Source organism: Ipomoea triloba, chromosome 9 (genome assembly GCF_003576645.1).
Source record: "Ipomoea triloba cultivar NCNSP0323 chromosome 9, ASM357664v1".
NCBI lineage: Eukaryota > Viridiplantae > Streptophyta > Magnoliopsida > Solanales > Convolvulaceae > Ipomoea > Ipomoea triloba.
In genome coordinates, this window is record NC_044924.1 from 17,913,015 (window position 1) to 17,930,709 (window position 17,695).

General features: G+C 37.8%; 2 protein-coding genes across 3 annotated transcripts; one reads left to right on the forward strand and one right to left on the reverse strand.

Annotated features, from left to right (window-relative positions):
* Nucleotides 1-1,373: 1,373 nt before the first annotated feature.
* On the reverse strand, nt 1,374-4,884 carry LOC116030633 (heavy metal-associated isoprenylated plant protein 39-like). Its single transcript, XM_031272941.1, has 3 exons — nt 4,614-4,884; nt 4,247-4,322; nt 1,374-2,263 (listed from the first exon to the last, which is right to left on the reverse strand). The coding sequence occupies exons 1-3, from the start codon at nt 4,617-4,619 to the stop codon at nt 1,683-1,685; spliced, it is 663 nt and encodes a 220-aa protein (XP_031128801.1). The 5' UTR covers nt 4,620-4,884; the 3' UTR covers nt 1,374-1,682.
* A 1,985-nt stretch (nt 4,885-6,869) lies between these two features.
* Nucleotides 6,870-9,115, forward strand: LOC116030634 (synaptotagmin-2-like). 2 transcript variants are annotated; one of them, XM_031272943.1, is made up of 4 exons: nt 6,870-8,200; nt 8,358-8,481; nt 8,603-8,702; nt 8,820-9,115. In XM_031272943.1, exons 2-4 carry the CDS (start codon nt 8,413-8,415, stop codon nt 9,020-9,022), a joined length of 372 nt encoding a protein of 123 aa, XP_031128803.1. In that variant the 5' UTR covers nt 6,870-8,200; nt 8,358-8,412; the 3' UTR covers nt 9,023-9,115. The 2 variants fall into 2 exon arrangements, with proteins under 2 accessions (XP_031128803.1, XP_031128802.1); XM_031272942.1 differs by having other exon boundaries at nt 6,870-7,284.
* Nucleotides 9,116-17,695: the final 8,580 nt, after the last annotated feature.

Sequence of the window (17,695 nt, forward strand, 5' to 3'; positions counted from 1 at the left end):
TTTTGAATTTTGAAAAAGAGGTTGGGAAGAGGGAGGTGTAAGAGGAATTGATGGTGATGTGATGGTTGAGTGTGGGGGATGTGTTGCAAGTTCTAAGACCTTTTATAGAGTGTAGGAGCGGAAAAAGTGTGATGGATTGAACTAGTAAGGAATAAGGATGACTTGGGGTTTGGAATTCATCTGCTTGTAGACTCTTACTGCAATAACAATTACGGACGACCTGGGAGTGATGTGAGATAATATTTGCAGGCGATTTTTTAGGCATGGATAATATTTTGGCGTGATTTTAGGCGCAGTAGCGTGGTTCGGGGTACAATTTGTTGCTGAACTACTCTCTTTCGATGATGGATAAATACAACCCGAGTCTACCGCGGGTCAACCCGGAGTAAGAGCACGGGGCCGACCCGGGCCCACTCGAGGACGGGTCCACCCGGTTGGGCCGTCTTAGGCCCAAGTCGACCCGTCGAGGTCGCCTGGGCGACCTCATGGACCGACCCCGACCTCGTGAGCCGACCCCGGCCTCATAGGCTGACCCCGGAGGTCGTCTTAGCTGAGCTTTGTGCTCGGCCATGGCCTCGGGTCCCGGCTTGACGCGGTCTTCCCGGCGTGAGACGTGGTACAAGGTCGTTAGAGGGTTTCTCTCCGAGCGGTTGGGCCTAGAATTAGTATAAAAACATTCAACATTGTCCTATTGCGACATCTTCATCTACTTTTGTCCTAACGACATTATTGTCCTATTATTACACAATCTTGTAATAGTATTATCCTTTATTCAATACACAATTGCCTCCAGGTTTACTTTGATCCATTACTTGTCATAGCCCTTATAATCTTATTGCGTTTAGTGATTCGGGCTACTCAGGTTAATTAAATCCATCGAAGTGCTTTGAATTTCCTTCTAATTTTGAGCAAGTTGGGATATAGGGTATGACGATATAGATCATTCTCCGAAAAACGTGCATGATTTCCTCTGGTTTGGCGCATTGGGAGTCTCAATGTAAAGGATTAAATGGTAGTTACCCATCTTGTAGTCTTCTTGTGATGTAGAAAAAAAAAACCCCCAAAAACAAAAACAAAAACAAAAATTAGAAACAAAATTATAACTCAACTCATATTTATACCCTAATATGGAGTACTTTAACCAATAATTCTTCACATGCTCTAATATAAAATCCAAAGAGTTTAATTTTGTACTACTAGAAAATGTAATAGTTTCCACTTATTCCACTATAACAGGATTAATTTGTCTTTATTAATGAGTATTTAAATATACTATCATTATAATTATTTATTTAATTTGCAAGTTGAATATATATGCCCAAATTAATAATGCTAACAAGGATTTAAATCAATGTAGTAGTTGAGATATGATATGGTGCAATAATATGAAAGATGATAATTATATGTTTTTGGAAGAAGATAAACGGATTACCCGGAATTATTATTCGGGTCTCTCAACAAAACAGGGTTTAGGATACTAAACAATATATACATGAATTGCGGATCGGATCGGTTCGGTTAACAGGTGCGCTCTGGGCAGGGTTTGCATTAATAAGAGAACCCAACACCAAGCTAAAGGGGAAGTGAAAATTGATCGAAGATGAAATGCATTATGCATACATAGATACATACATATAAGTTCTGGTTTGATCTTCTGGATGGGATGATATATCCGAGGCAATTTAGCAGATGACGCATGAATTAGGATTCTCTTCCATGCTGTGTTGCACATAGTATGCACTCTGTGGTGGTTGGGGCTGATAATAGTATTGCCCGTATGTGTTGATGGGTGGATAGTATGGCCTGTAGGGCATCACCATGCCCATCATCGGATGCGGTTGTTGTAGCTGCGGCGGCATCAGCATTGGATGCGGGTGAGCCTGCGGCGGCGCCACCACCACCGCAGCCGCAGCTTCGGCCTTCTTCTCCCCTTCCTTCTTACCTTCTTCCTTTTTCCCTTCTTCCTTCTTGCCTTCCTCTTTAGGCGCTTCCTCCTTCTTGCCCTCCTCTTTCTTTGCCTCCTCTTTGGGTGCTTCCTCTTTCTTCCCCTCCTCCGCCTTCTTCCCCTCCTCCTTCTTCGCCGCCTCTTCTTTCTTCGCCTCCTCTTTCTTCTCCGGCGGCGGCTCTACTTTCGCCGGCCCCACTGATACAATGCTGGCCGCTTGCCAAAACTTGCGCAGTTTGCTCACTACGCTCACCGGATCAACCGTTCCGATAACTGTCATTTTCTTGCCCATCATATCCATCGATATCTCATCGATTCCTACATACATACATTGTTTCGTAACATTAGCGTAACGTTATAATACGATGGTTGTAGTAGTTATAATGTTAACTAATAACATATTAATCAACATCTTATGTGTCTGCAATTTACAATATTATGTACCTATAGTTAATCATGTATGTGATTATAGTTATGTGTAGTTATCATGTTATATATTTTCACATTATATATCTTTAATTATCAAGTTATGTGTTTTCAATTTGTTTACAAGTACTGAAATAATTAATATGTACAAAATGTATAAACACATCATTTTAGAATCATGATTTACAATGCAATATAAACACTAGTTCATGGTATAATAATTAAGAATTTTTTTTACTTTTACAATGTAACATGTCTTTTAAAAATTCTATAGAAATAGCAACCTTTCACCCACCCTGACTAGTGGCTAGTGGGTGCCACCGTGCCAAAAATAAATTACGGAGTAGAAGGCAAGGGAAAATATTTAGAATTTACTTGGAAATAAAGTTAGCCATCAGTCTAACATTGTGACTTGGCACTAAAACCGCCCAATTCCGTCACATCAATTTGGAAGCAATAATAATAATAAACATGACTTTATACTGCTCTGAAAGGACTGAAGAAAAGTATTAGCCACCCATAAACAAAATTAAATGATGTTTTCAATAATCCTCCACCAACAAATTAAATAATGTTTAGATAATCCACCCATAATTAAATAATGTTTTCAATATAAGTATGCCCACAATTTTATTCAAACACACTTGATTGCATGTCAAACTGTACTCTAGTGCTCCGGTGCTGAACAGCCTACAAATTTGTGGCCCCAGTCGATGTGGCTCCACGCCACACCTACGACAATTTTCTTTTTCAATTTTACTTTTTCTATTATTTTCACTATTCCCGATAACACAAGTTTGTATCAATGTCACAAGTATTTTTAGTTTGAGTTGGCCAATTATAAATTATAGGTAACATAGATTTATTAATTTTTTAATGATATTTTATCGACTAGAATCATAAAACGAGATTTACATCGTATATATTTTCGAGTAATGACTACGAATTTTCCTTATCACCTTAAAATATTAATTATACTTATAAATTTACAAAAAAAAACCCGCAATAGCTATTGAACATAAACAAGCTATGGTGAATCAAATTTAAAATCTTATAATAATCAAATTAATTATCTGACCAACTAAATAAATTCAAACTATATGTTCAACATTTGAATTGTGTAGAAAAAAAATATATAAATCACATAATAAACTAATAATCAATTAATTAATGCATAACAATGAAAAGTAAAGGTAGTGCTGTGTAGTACAAATCTGCAGAGTGTAACATTTATTAAAAAAAAAAAAGTGGGTAACGATCGATTATTAAGTAATATAACAAGACGTGTCAACTTGTTGTTTAATTAAAAAAAAAAAAACAAACTGATGATTTGATAATGAATGAGTTACATGTGAGACGAAATGGAGCTAGTAAATTAGTAATCCGATCATTTTTTCATCATCAACCAACACAAAATCGACCAATAATACTAAGAGTGTGTTTGGTTCGTACAAGAGAATCAAAATCAAAATGAGAATCAAATATTTAGTAATGGTAAAGAGTTTTGGTTAAAATATTTACATGTTTGATAGTATAGTGGAATTAGAATGATTATCAATAATGATATTTGATGTTTGATTATGTATGAGGTACGTGAATAAAAGTTAAAAAAATACAAAAATAAAAAATAAAAAATAAAATAATATTCAAAACATTAATATGATACTGATTTTTAATTAAAAAATAAAGATTTTAATTGAGGGATAATCAAACTTCATAATTGTGTTTTAAAAAGTTCTTAATCATTCTAAAAAAAATTATCAATCAAACACTAAATATGATTTTGATTCTTATTTGTAACGTGTAAATCTATGAACCAAACAATTAAGTTTTTTCCTTCGAATAATCAAACTTGGGTTTAAGACAAAGATTTACCTGGGAGTGCAGCGACGGTCTTCAGCGCTTTGCGCTTGTCCTTGTCATCCATCAGATCCAATGTAAGCACAAACTTCTACAAATACCAAAACTCCATCTTATTAAGGAATCAGATTTCGAGAAATATACAATTAAGCGCATAGTCAATACAAGCAAAAGCGATCGATATCATTTCTTGAAAAGTAGCTGCGCTGGAGACAGACAGAATTACAGAAAGAGATCCTGGCCTGATTCCTCAAATTAAAGCAAGGATTCTCTCCGAACAAAACCAGAATCTAAGGTTCGGAAGTGTGTGGGCGCTGCATATGTCGATACTGCACAGATATAGCGAAGCATAATGCTAGATTAAGCGAATCAGGAATCATACCTTCATTTCACAGGCTTATGGAAGTAAAAGCAGAGCACTCAGAATGCCGTCTGTGGGAGGAGAGGGAGAGAAAAAGTATATTGGTGATATACTGAAGAGAGAGAGAGAGAGAGAGAGAGAGAGGGATGAAGACGGAACTGAGTGATTCAGTGTTTATAAAAACGAGAATTTCGAATCCAAACAAAAAATGCAAAATAGGAGAGAGAGAGGGGGAGAGAAAAAAGAGAGGTGTTTTTGACAGCGGAAGGAATAGGAATGGGGTATGGGGATGGCTGGATCGGAGGAGATGAGATGATGGAAGATTCGGTTTCCACCTTTAAAATGGTTCTACACTCGTACTTGCCTAAACCCGGAACATGAACACGTACCGAACAATACCAAGTACGCACCACGAGACATGGCTGTCAGCCTGTCACTGCCGTGAATTACACAATTTTAATTACGCCGCACCCTATTTCATTTACAGACTTCTTATATTTTATGGAAAAAAAAAATGTGTCCAATAAGTCAATAAATTTATTACTCCCTCCGTTCCATTTTACCTGTCCTATTTACTATTCATTAGCCAAACCAACTCTTTTTTCATTGCTTATTTTCTTTAGTAATTTTTTATTATTTTTAAATTTAATTTTTTGTGTTTAATAGTACTTTTGATGTAGTTTCTAAATATATAAATTTTATATATTAATACTAAACTTAATATTATGAAAAATTGGATTAAAAATAACTTCAGTCGAACCTCGTTAAACGAACCAGACAACCAAAATGGGACGGAGGGAGTATTATTTCTATACAATTGAATCACTGAATTTAAATGTGTTCAATCAAATCATCAAACAAAATATGTACAATTTAGACATCTTTTCAATCTTTTCAAGTAAAATCTGATCATATTGTTAACATAATATATAATAAAAGTCATCTTTTCCTCTGTCATACTAGTTAAGATGAATGATTGAAATGTTTTTGATGGTTTTGTCAGGACTGGATCCACCGTAAATCACGTATGAAAGTACAGAGCAGAGGTAGGAAAATAATACGGAGTATTATTATTACTCAGGGCACTATGCCCAAAAGGGTACATACTTTCCAGTGGGTCACCCATCCTGTCAAGCACACTTAATCTTAGAGTTTTTTAGCTATCTGGTTGTCATATCCTACTTAAAACGAATTGGTGATAAGTCGGTGGACATTAATCTTTTAACCACATCTCTTCATGGTAAGCTACAACGCCACGTCTCGAATCGAGCAGGAGCTGAATTCTACCCAGCCGACGCCCAACACTAAGCAATCTCCCATCCAACAACCACGTTTACCACGTCTCAGTGCCTGCCCATACCACGCCTCACTAGACCTCGATCAAAAGGTGCCAGGCAGAAGGGCGTCGGTAGTGTGACGAGGCCCGCATCACGCCCCACTAACTACGCTGCGACAAGCAAAAGCCATGAACACCAAAGTGTCATCCCGACCACCGACCATGCCCTAAGGCATCTGTAGTGTGGTCACGAGATGTTAGGCCATGCGGCCAGGGCGCTGTGGAGCGCACTTGACGCCAGGCACGCGCCAACCGAAGGAGGCTAACGAGCCCTCCAACAACCGGTGCCTAGCTAACGTCGACCTTATTCTTTCTAAACCAGCACACGTCATCCACCTAGGCCAACACACACAATCCACGGGCCACATAGCATAGCAAATACCTTGGGCCAACCAATGGGTTTTCCCAATATTGCCCACAACCCATATCCTCATAAGTTTTCAACTCAAATTACATTAAAAAAATATTAGAAAAATATCTCAATATATTATACATATTTTGTTTGTTTGATTGTTGGCTTGTACGTGCATTTTTTTAAAAAGTTTAGTGACTCAATTATATAAAATGGATAAGTTTAATGACCTATTTGACACTTTTTTCATATTATATTAATAATATCTTCTTTTATTTGACTTGTTATTTTTTCACTACAAGAAAAACAGTTTTTAGTGACAAAAAATTAGTGACAAGTAGAAAAACCACTCACTAAATATATTATTTGCATAGTTTTTATGAGGGTTAAAAATTACTCTCGCTAAAAGTTTATGATTTAGTGACGAAATTTTAATTTTAAACTTATTTTAAAAATATACTCTCGCTATTGGTACACGAAATATTGTTACTCTCGCTATTGATATCTGAAAATTACCTTAGTGAAATCCATTCTATTTCCCACCAAATACTTAGCAAAATTTTCCCGCTCACTAAAATCTATTTTGCAGGCATAAGCTTTAACCCTAGAATTCTTTCCCAATTTCCCTTTCTGGCTCCGGCCTCCGAGTCTCTCGTTCTCCCTTCGACGCCGCCCACCCCTTCGCCTCTGCATCGATGCCGACCGCCACTCCATTTCTACATCCACGCCAGCCACCACTCCACTTCTACATCGACGCCGTCCGCCACGCCGCCTCTACATCGACGCCGGTCACCGGCATCACTCCCGCGCTATCCGCCTCTAGTCGTCTCTCTAGTCGGCTTCTACGGTCGCCTTTGCATCGACGCCGACTTTTGCAATCTGCCTCTGGTCGTCTCTCTGCCTCGCCGTCGTCACTCCCTCCGGCAGCTCTGCGGCGCTGGTCGTCTGCAGCACTGCGGCTCTGCCGCTGTCTCTGGTCGTCTGCGTAGGTGGCTACTGGTTAGGTCAGTTTGCAATTTCTATTTGCAATTTGAAACTTATTTAAGTTTTATGAATAGTTAGAAACTAAGGAATAGTTTTGTTCACCCTTGAAACTTAGCTATGAGAATGTGTTCCTACTTTCTAGTGTTTTGTTCTGTCTTGAAACTTAGCTATGAGAATGTGTTGCTACTTTCTAGTGTTTTGTTCTGTCTTGAAATTTAGCTATGAGAATATGTTGCTACTTGCTAGTGTTGTTGTAGATATGTTGCAATGTATGTCAAAAGGCAGGCAGAAATCCAGTAGCAGGCAAATTTTGAAATTAAAGGAAATATGAAATTTTAGTTTGAACCATTTCATAATGTAAATTCATACATATATACATCTGTGCATCTGTTTAGGAATCGACCTTGAATTCAGGAAAATTAAACAAAAGTCTCCCGATGGGGTATGCCAAAGAACATATTTTCTTAGCAAATGTTTAAAGAAGAAAGCATTATTAAGAGAGTAAATTTGAGCCAAGGACCTTGTAGTCCAGTGGCATCAAACTCTTCCCTTTATACTGAACATCTGGAAAAAAAGAGAGTAAATTTGAAAGGTAGCAAGTAAAAAAAAAAGAGAGTAAATTTGAAAATGGGAAAAAAGAGAGTAAAGTTGAAAGCAACAGAAATTTGAAAACCAACTGAACATCTGGAAATTCTTCAACTGTTGTACAAGTTCATACAACTTTCTATCCTCGCAACTTTCTATCCTCGCAAATCTCTCTCCATAATCTCCAGGCTAGGAAACGAGATTGCAACTGCTTTGTGACCTCGGCAATGATTTTGTTATGATCCACTACCTTCCGGGATTTCATGATCGTCACAATTGCAGCTTCAATCTGTGGTTTCCGGTCCTCCTCTACTCTCTGTCTCCTTAGAAATCTTCCACCAATAGTTGAAGGTTCATTTCTGGCTCTCTAGATGTTCTCTATTAAATGTTTTCTTGTTTTATGTTTTTTTTTTCTTTGGATCGGAGTTCATTCTAGCTACCTTCAACGGATCAATCTAGCCTTCAACGAAATGAAAGTGACAACCAAGCTACTTTCAATTATTGACAGGTCTAAAAGTCTATGAGACAACTAAGAATGAACTAGTGTTGGAACCAGCCATAAGATGGGCTGCACTGGCAACTCAAACATTGTTGTGGCAGTAGCATTTCGGCCTCTACAAGTTAGAGTTCAGGTTAGTAAAGCTGCAAGAGGATAAACATATATGTTTATTATGTTTTTTTTTTCTATCAAGCAAATGTGTTTGAAGGATTAATATAATATAATATAATGTTGTCTCTTCTCATCAATTGGAGGGCTTGCAAATTTTTGCTTCACCGCGTATCTGTTTGAAGCCTCTTGTGCCAGCTTTTCCATGTTTTGTGAACATTGTGGCATCTCAATCTGATGGAGAAGGTAAACAGCAGCCCATTTTCTTTCTTGTTGCTAGTTTCCCTTTCCCAGCCTTCTCTCATTGTTTTTTAAAGGCCTTCTTTCAATGTTAAGTTAACACTGCAATTACTGTTTCTTCAGAGCCACATTTTGACTTTGGATTGGAATTTCTTGGTGGTGATATCATGGCAATTCCAGGCTTATATCAATTAGTTCATGGCAATTCCAGGCTTATATCAATTAGTTCAGGTGTTATATGTATTGAGGCAAAATCAGTTCAAATGCAAAAGACTTCAGGCAAAATAGCCAACAAATACATTACTATGGCTATTTGCTATAATTAGTTTCTTTGTATTTAGTTTTTACAAAGTTGTATGGAACATTTCATTTTGGTTGTGATAATGAAGTCTTTTAATATATTTATTGAGTTTGCTTTAGATATTGTATTGATAAAAAATAATATTGATTAGTGAAAAAAAATGTATTACAAAAATTAATATTTAATGAGAAGTAACAATATATACAAAATTAGAAAAATAATATTTGATACTAAATTATAATTTTTAGTGACGGGCAACATCTAATTTAATGAGGAAATTATGCTAGTGAATAGTTGCATTAGTGACGGGATTTTTTGTCATTAAAAGAACGTTTTAGTGAAGGTAAATATACTATCACTATATTCTCACTAATGACGGTATCATATCCCGTCACTATTTGTTTTTATCTTTGGAAGATATAACGACAGGTCGCGACGGTAAATTTCCCGTCATTAAAAGTATTTTATGATGGTTTTTGAACTTTTAGTGACAGTTTTACCTCTCACGAATGGACAAATTTCTTGTAGTGTTTACTTTCAAAATGTCACGTCACTAAATTTGTAATTAACCTTTATTCATTATCCATTCCTGCAAGAGTTATTGATACACTCTCATTTGTACCTATTTTACTTGTGTTTTTATATAGGTTTTATAGTTAATTGTGTGATAAAATGTTGTGTCCAATGCTTATTTCCTTGTTTTCATATTTTAAATGGTATAATGCTTGGTTTAGAAGTGCATTAGAACTATTTGGGAGCAAAAGCCAATTCAAAGGAGCCGAAGAGTTGTAATTCCCGCTACCATGGCGAAATCTTGGTAATCGGACCATATCTCTTCCTATGAATATCCAAATGAGATGATTCTTGAGCCATTGGAAAGAAGACTTCAAGGGCTACAACTCTTATGAAGACATCAAAGTGTAGATCAAAAGGAAAACTGGTCAAAAGATCAAAGAGTTGTAATTCCTGCTAAATATGGCGACACCTCGGTAATTGGACCATATCCCAGTCTAGGAGTATCCAAATGAGGTGATTCTTGAACCATTGGAAAGAAGACTTCAAGGGCTACAACTCTTATGAAGACATCAAAGTGTAGATTGAAAGGGAAAATGTTCAAAAGATCAAAGAGTTGTAATTTCTGCTAAATATGGCGACACCTCGGTAATTGGACCATATCTCAGACTAGAAATATCCAAATGAGGTGATTCTTAAACCATTGGAAAGAAGACTTCAAGGGCTACAACTCTTATGAAGACATCAAAGTGTAATTCGAAAGGGAAAAGGGTCAAAATCAGGATGCAAGTCGGAACTACGTCACAGGAATTTTCGACGCGTCGAACTCAACTTTCGACGCGTCGAAAATCCCAAAAATGAGGCAGAATAGCCTCGTTTCGGCGCTGTAAAGATTCGACGCGTCGAATGTTGGATTCGACGCGTCGAATGTCGCAGATCTGCGATTCTAAACTTCTAAAAATTGTCATTTTTGCCCTCCATTCTCCACCCACTATAAAAACATCATTTTCTCTTCAAACCCTAAGCTTGGCTGCGGATTTTGACCAAAAAGGAGAGCAAGGAAGAAGATTTGAAGCCACAACAAGAGAGGAGAAGAGCTTGGAAGACACATTCGGGAGAATTTCTTCATCTCTTTTCTACTTTAAGCTTTGTTAAATCTTTCTTTGAATTGTTTGTTGTTGAAACTAAGATAGCCATGTTTGGCTAAGATTTCCTTTGAGATTTTTGGATTGATAAGTGTTTATGAACCTATGTGCCTAGTTCTTGAATTGCTTGAATGAAATATCTATTTGGGTTTATTACTTGTGTTGTAATTGTGGCTTAATTTCTTGATGCTTGTAGTTAAGGATCCTAATTACTTGTTTCATTGCTAAATTTGTCTATGAATTAGAGCACCCACAATTGCACTTGATTCTTGTACCTCGAGAGAGGACATGTTGATTAAGGGATTTATTGTGAATAGCTCACGAGAGTGAGTATTCCAATTGTGAATAGCCCACGAGAGTGGGTATTCCATTTATTGCTTGTTCTTGATTATATGTTGTGAATAGCTCACGAGAGTGAGTATTCCAATTACCATGTTTTGGGATTGAATTACGAGAGTAATCTTTCCCTTTTAGATTGCAATCATCCACACTTGTTGAACCTGAATGATTATTTCACTTTAGATTGGCACTAGGTGATTAAACACTTTGACACCCAAAAATCCCGCTCTTAATCTCTTGTATATAAAAGTCCGTTTGCCAAATCCCGCTCTTAATCTCTTGTATATAAAAGTCCGTTTGCCTAATCCCGCTCTTAATCTCTTGTATATAAAAGTCCGTTTGCCTTGCTTCATTTATAATCTCTTGTATATAAAAGTCCGTTTGCCTTGCTTCATTTATTTTCTCTTGTATATAAAAGTCCGTTTGCCTTGCTTCATTTATTTTATTTTGTATATAAAAGTCCGTTTGCCTTGCTTCATTTATTTTATTTCCATAATTTTAGATAAATACCCATTGTTAACGTAGGAATAGCTTCTCGTGAATTAATTAGTAACTAGTGCTTAATACCCCGCTTCCCTGTGGATCGATAACCCCGGAATACTCCGGGTATTTGCTTGTACCTAAAAATGCTACGACCAGTTATACTACATGTACTTTCAAATTTTCTCCCTCACTTTTACTCCCTACTGTGGCAAATAAAGATTGGATATTTTCATATGTGAGTCCCAGGATAGCTGTCTACATCAAAAGTTTATAAGAGGCAATACAAGTTAGGAGTATGAAATGGGAGTCCATGTAGTATTTTCCCATCAGAAAATGAACAAAAAATCTCATATGCAATGTGAAAAGTTACGTGGCAAAATTACTCCAATACAAAGAATCTAAAAATGGACTAATAAAAGTGGACTAATATTAGTCCAATACAAAGAATAAAAAAATGCCACCTTTATTTTCGTGGCAAAATTACTAATGAGAGAGTGTAATACTTTAGGCGCAAATTTTACTGTAGACCGTAGTCCACGTACAATGCATAGTAATTCATGCATCAAAACAACGTCGTTTTGATTAATGAAAAAAAACGGTATAATCGGCTCCGCTCCGCGCTGTTAACTCTGTGTGTATAACATATTTAGTTTCATTATATAGACACTGCTTTTCTCTTTCAATACAACTACAATTTCTTTTCGATATAACTACTGTTTCATTCAACATTATATATTCAAATATGTGAAACTATTATTCAGTTTTCTTTCAACACAACTACAATTTCTTTTATAATACACTGCAGTTTCCTTTCAACACAACTACAATATCATTTCGATATAGCTACAATTTCATTGGACAATATACACTCAAATATGTGAAACTGCTATTCAGTTTCATTTTATATACACTGTAATTTCCTTTGAACACAACTACAGTTTAATTTTAATATAACTATAGTTTCATTTGATAATATAAAAACAAATGTGAGGCAGTATCATTTGAGATGAACTGTAGTTTCATTTACGGAGCTCTGTTAAGACTTGACGGCAGCTGTTTCTTTACTTAAAGAAACGGTGCCGTTTTTGAACCATGGTCCACGATATAACTGTTGGAAAATAACACTAAAAATAGCATTGTAAGTGGCCATTTTGTGGTATAAATATATGTGGGGTCCACTTCCGATTTGGGTTGGATCAAAGTGGATTCGGGTTCTTCATAGTTAGACGAACAGATCAATATATTATACGCTCAAAATGGATAATGGGTGAATCAGAAATTGGTTCTCAAAGTAGACCCATTTGAGTTGGGAATGAACATTTGCCCCACTATATATACAAGGGTCCTTTTATGACTAAGTAACTTGTATAGCATAGATGCTCTCTCTCGCTCACAAGGAGGGGGGTGCAAATCAAATCCCAAACTGAGCCTAGAAAAGCTTGACTCGCGTACGCCGGCACCGCGGGCACGAATGTCGTCCGGAAAATTGGTTGGGACCACATGAGAGATCGAACTGATCTCTCGCCCGAGAGATAACGCAGGCATTGACCTCTCGCAAGAGGTAGTGCGATCTCTCGCGGCTAGCGAAGTCGAGTCGACCTCTCGTGCGCGAGTGCGATGTCGCGCGCGTCCGATATCTCGCGGACCTGAGCGACGTCTCGCAGCACGCATTGCCTGATGTCTCGAAGGTACGCAGACTAGAACGAAGTCTCGTACCGCAACTCCAGTGACCTCTCGAGCGACCTTTCACCTACTGGATCCGTTCATATGAATGACTCTTGGTATTACGGAATTAATATGATTAATTCAAATCATTATTTTCAAAGTTATTTCTTTAGTAAAGGACTAGTTAGTGTGTGTAAATGTAGCTTAGTGGAGGGAGGTTACACATGGGAAATTAAATGCCAGATTTATTGTTATGATCCCATCCTCCACTATGTAATTCGTTGGTGGGCAGCAAATTTTAAGAACAAGTCACAGAACACACCTTACGAAACACTTTCTCTCCTCAAAACTCTGCTCATCCATTCCTTCAAGCCATCTGCATTTCATCCCATGTTTTAGTTCGCAGGGCTCCAAGTTTGTGTGCTCAAACGCAGGAGTCGTAGTACGTTTTATCCTAGGAAACCTAGGTCGCAACGCTCCAGCACCCCGTGTAACCCCTCACCTATTCCAGTAAGATTAAGATTCGAAAAATATTTCTTTAGGCTATGACATACATGAGATGATCTCCCGATACTTCAAAAGAATTATTATAAGTAAGGATAGTTAGTAATAAACTGCGATCGTACGTACCGGTCACGAACCGTAAAATTTTTAAGGACGAATTTTCAGCTCGGATTTCCTAGGAAATGGATTATTAGACACCATACTATTATTCTTGAATTTCCTATGTAATTAAATTAGCCCATAGCAGCAAGAAATTATTTTTGATCGTACATCGCGAAATTTCGCGGTGTACCGAACCTAGCCCAATTTTAAGTTTCAGTCTGGGGTAAATTTTTGGTTCCGAAAATTATTTGAATTAAATTAGTTTCTACCGAGAATTCATCTGTTTTAATCCCGATCAGTCTAGCTAAGATATTTTTAAAGATCCAACCATAGGGAGGTAACACTTGTCACAAATTGTTACCACAAATTGGGGGAAGACTAGTCAACCAAGTGGAGTAATATTATAAGGCAATTTTTTTTCCCATTTCCCTTTGTCATTGCCGAAATAGAGAGAGGGAGAGAGTAGAGTGTGATCTTCATCATCTTCATCAAGCTCAAGACTCCATAGCTAGCAAGTTCTTCATAGATCTCCAAATATTCGGTAAAACTCCAATTTTATTCGGTAAATAACTTTATTTTCCCTCCTAGAACATGAATCTAAGTTAAGATTTCTTAAAATATGTGTTATGTTGTTGGTGGAATCTTAGGGGTTTAAGGTGAAATTGGGGGAAATCAACTCCAAGAATCTTCTACGAAACTAGTAACCCAGTTGAGGTAAGGAATCCCTTTAATTGGTTGAGGTTGTTTGAAACTAGATAATTGATATCTAGGTTGTTTGAAACTAGATAATTGATATCAAGGTTATGAATTGTTGTGAACTTGTGAACATGAAAACCTATGTGATGTGAGGATTATGTCTTGGTGGTATAGTAATGATATGATAGGGATACACATGCTATGAGGAAGGGCAATTATGTATTTATGTGTATATATATATATATATATATATATAAATGTGACGTGTGTGTATATGTATGTGGGTGTGGTTGTGTACGTGTATATATATATATATATAGGCGTGTGTGTGTGTGTGCCGAATATATATATGTATATATAAATGGTATAAATGTCACAATTGGAGTGTAAGCATATGGTATGTATAAACCGTAAATATATATGTTGTTAGTAAGAAGTGTAATACTACATAGTTAGGCACATGTGTTATGTAGGTAGTGTTACATATGTGTGAACCTATAAATATTATAAGGAGGTGGTATTATGTGCATGTAAAGAATAAATGTATTTTGTGTGTTATGCCCATGATAAGGTTGGGAAGTGTATATGTTATATGCATTGAGATGTATGTGTCAAGTATGATACCTATGTGAAAAATGTGGTGTCGAAAGCGTATGATAGTTACACTTGAATATCCATTGTGAAAGATCGTTAGTGTACTATCCACATGTGTTGCAAAAGAAAAAGGGAATTTATTGATTTAGTTAAAGGGGGAAATAATTTCCGAGTATTGGAATTGACCCAAGTATGTCCAAAATATTTTTGATGCAAGAAAAGGAAAAGTAGAAAAATGCTTTTCAAACCTTAGTTCTAGTAAAAGTGGTGAAGGACCTTGTTAACCTACGGGATAAAGATGGGCTTAAAGTGCCTTTCCCGCATGATGGTTATGTGTATGATCATTCATACTGTGGGCGAAGTCTATTCGCCGAGTACTATATCACCCGGAAGGAAAAAGGGTACTCCTACGGGGGTGTGCACACTTAAGTATAGTCACTCTATGTTCGGGTAGGTGTCGTTCTTATGAACCTAGTGAGGCTAGCTAGGAATCATTCCAACGGTCCTATAAGTCCAGGGGATCAGTATTAGACCGGGCGATGACCACTGAACCCGAGTTCAACGATCCAAGTGGTCAAAAGTGGAGAAAGAACTCTAGAGGCCTCGCACTTTCTATCTAGGACCAAGTGAAATTTTGAAATATGAATGTAGTTACGCCGTAGCTACGGGAAAGAGAGATGTGACAAGTAGTTATGTACCCAAAAGTTGTGGGTGATCTCCCTCTTTGAAAAGTGAAAAGTGATGAGAATTTCGTTATGAGGGAAGGGTATTTCAAATAAAGTGATTACGAGCAAAATGTGTGATTTATGTTTTTCCCTTACTTACTAGCATGCTTAAATGTTTAACAATACGCTCTTTGGGTAAGTAAATGATTATTAAATGACCTCGTCAAGAGGGAAATGGTTCGGGATGTTATTGAATTTTGCCTATTGTGTGTGCAAGTTGCTATTTATAACTGTTGCAGGTAGAATCTCTGTCGATGAGTAAGGTATAGGGTTTCAATGTAACAATTTTACAAAACCTTTACTTAGTTTTGAATAACCTGCGGATATCCTTACTTAGCCGTCGCGCTAACTACAATTCACTGTGTTCCTAACAGATGCAATCTAGTGTCAGTTCCTGTAGCCCGGTGAATTCTGAAAGTTCACCGGAGTATGTTTGTGAAGGCATGGATTACGATGTGTACATACAGATGATGGAGGGTGAAGACCCATACGCACCTGGTTATGCTCCTGTAGCTCCCGTCAGCCCAGATACTCCTGAAGCTCCCGTCAACCCCGATACTCCTATAGCTCCGTCGACCCCTTTTGTTTCTTGCCCAGTTATGGATGAAATCCAGGCTACTTATGGCTTTTACCCCATAGAGCCTTTAGATGGTAGCGATCCCCTTGAGTTCATAGTGCACTACCCTTACCCTTGGAACCCTAGCCCTCGGGACTGTTGGGAGGAATGGTCGATGGTCATAACCACATCTCGGTTTTTGGACCATATCACCTGGTACGAGGGGGAGTGGCACCTGTCTGGGGAGAGTTCACCGGCCCCGTGTACCACATGATTGATTAGACGTCGAGTTCTTGGGAGTTTTTTTGTGTACATACTTTTTGTAGCCTCAGGGATGGCTAAACATGACTAGTCGGTTCGTAGTTGACCCTTAATCTGTATTTTGGCTCGAGGGGCAAACTCATGTATGTTTAAGTGCAAGTATATATATATATTGCCTAGTTAAGCTTTTTCAACTGATATGTATATAAGTGCGTAAGCAACTGTTGGGTGGTTGTCGTGGTTAGAAGAGTTTCCTTTAGCCTGTGCACCTAGAGTGAGGGTTGTCGCGGAATGATAGAACTCTCTCTAGGTGTGGCGGTAACTCCCTCGGATGTACGGGAAGGTAGGTCCGGGGTGTTACAAAGTGGTATCAGAGCCTAGGTTGAACCATAGGGAATCAGGTCGACGCCTAGGTCGTGTGGTCTTGATTGTAGATTTGTAGGTCGAGGATTGAAATTCGGAGAATTCGATTTTCAGAGCCCAAGTTCGAGTCAGCCTAAGTTTGCTAAGACTGACCTAAACGGCTTTTCCAACTGAGTCTAAGTGTGAGCTTCTGGAGCGGAGCTGGAGACCAGGCAGCATCAAAATGGGGTACCTCATCATCTGTATTTCGCGAAATCTCCCGATTATAGAATGCTTTGATCAATATTTGTGTATCTTTATGTGCGTTGATCATTGCTTATAATTGTTGCGAGTAAGCATGATAGTATAGTGCGTTCCTAACTGTTATGCCATAGTTGATATACCTGGTTGATGAACATGACGAAGTAAATGTTAGGAATTGCTGGATAGGACTTGGGTAGCTGCTATACTAACTGCGTAGCTAGCTAACTCCTTAAGAGCTTTTATACTTCAAGAACTAACTTGAAACTGTCGTCTGGTGAAGATGCCGCCTAGACGAAATATGCCTATCGGTCAGGGCGACGATATATCGGCAATGGACCGTATGGCTCTCGCAATGGAACAAATGGCTGGATTTATGATGGCTCAGCAAGTCCAGAATCAAAATCACAGACAACCGCGAGTTGATTTTGCAAAAGCCATAGCAAGTAGGCAGCCACCATATTATGCAGGTGAAAAAGACCCGGTAATCTTGGAAGAATGGATTAGGACAT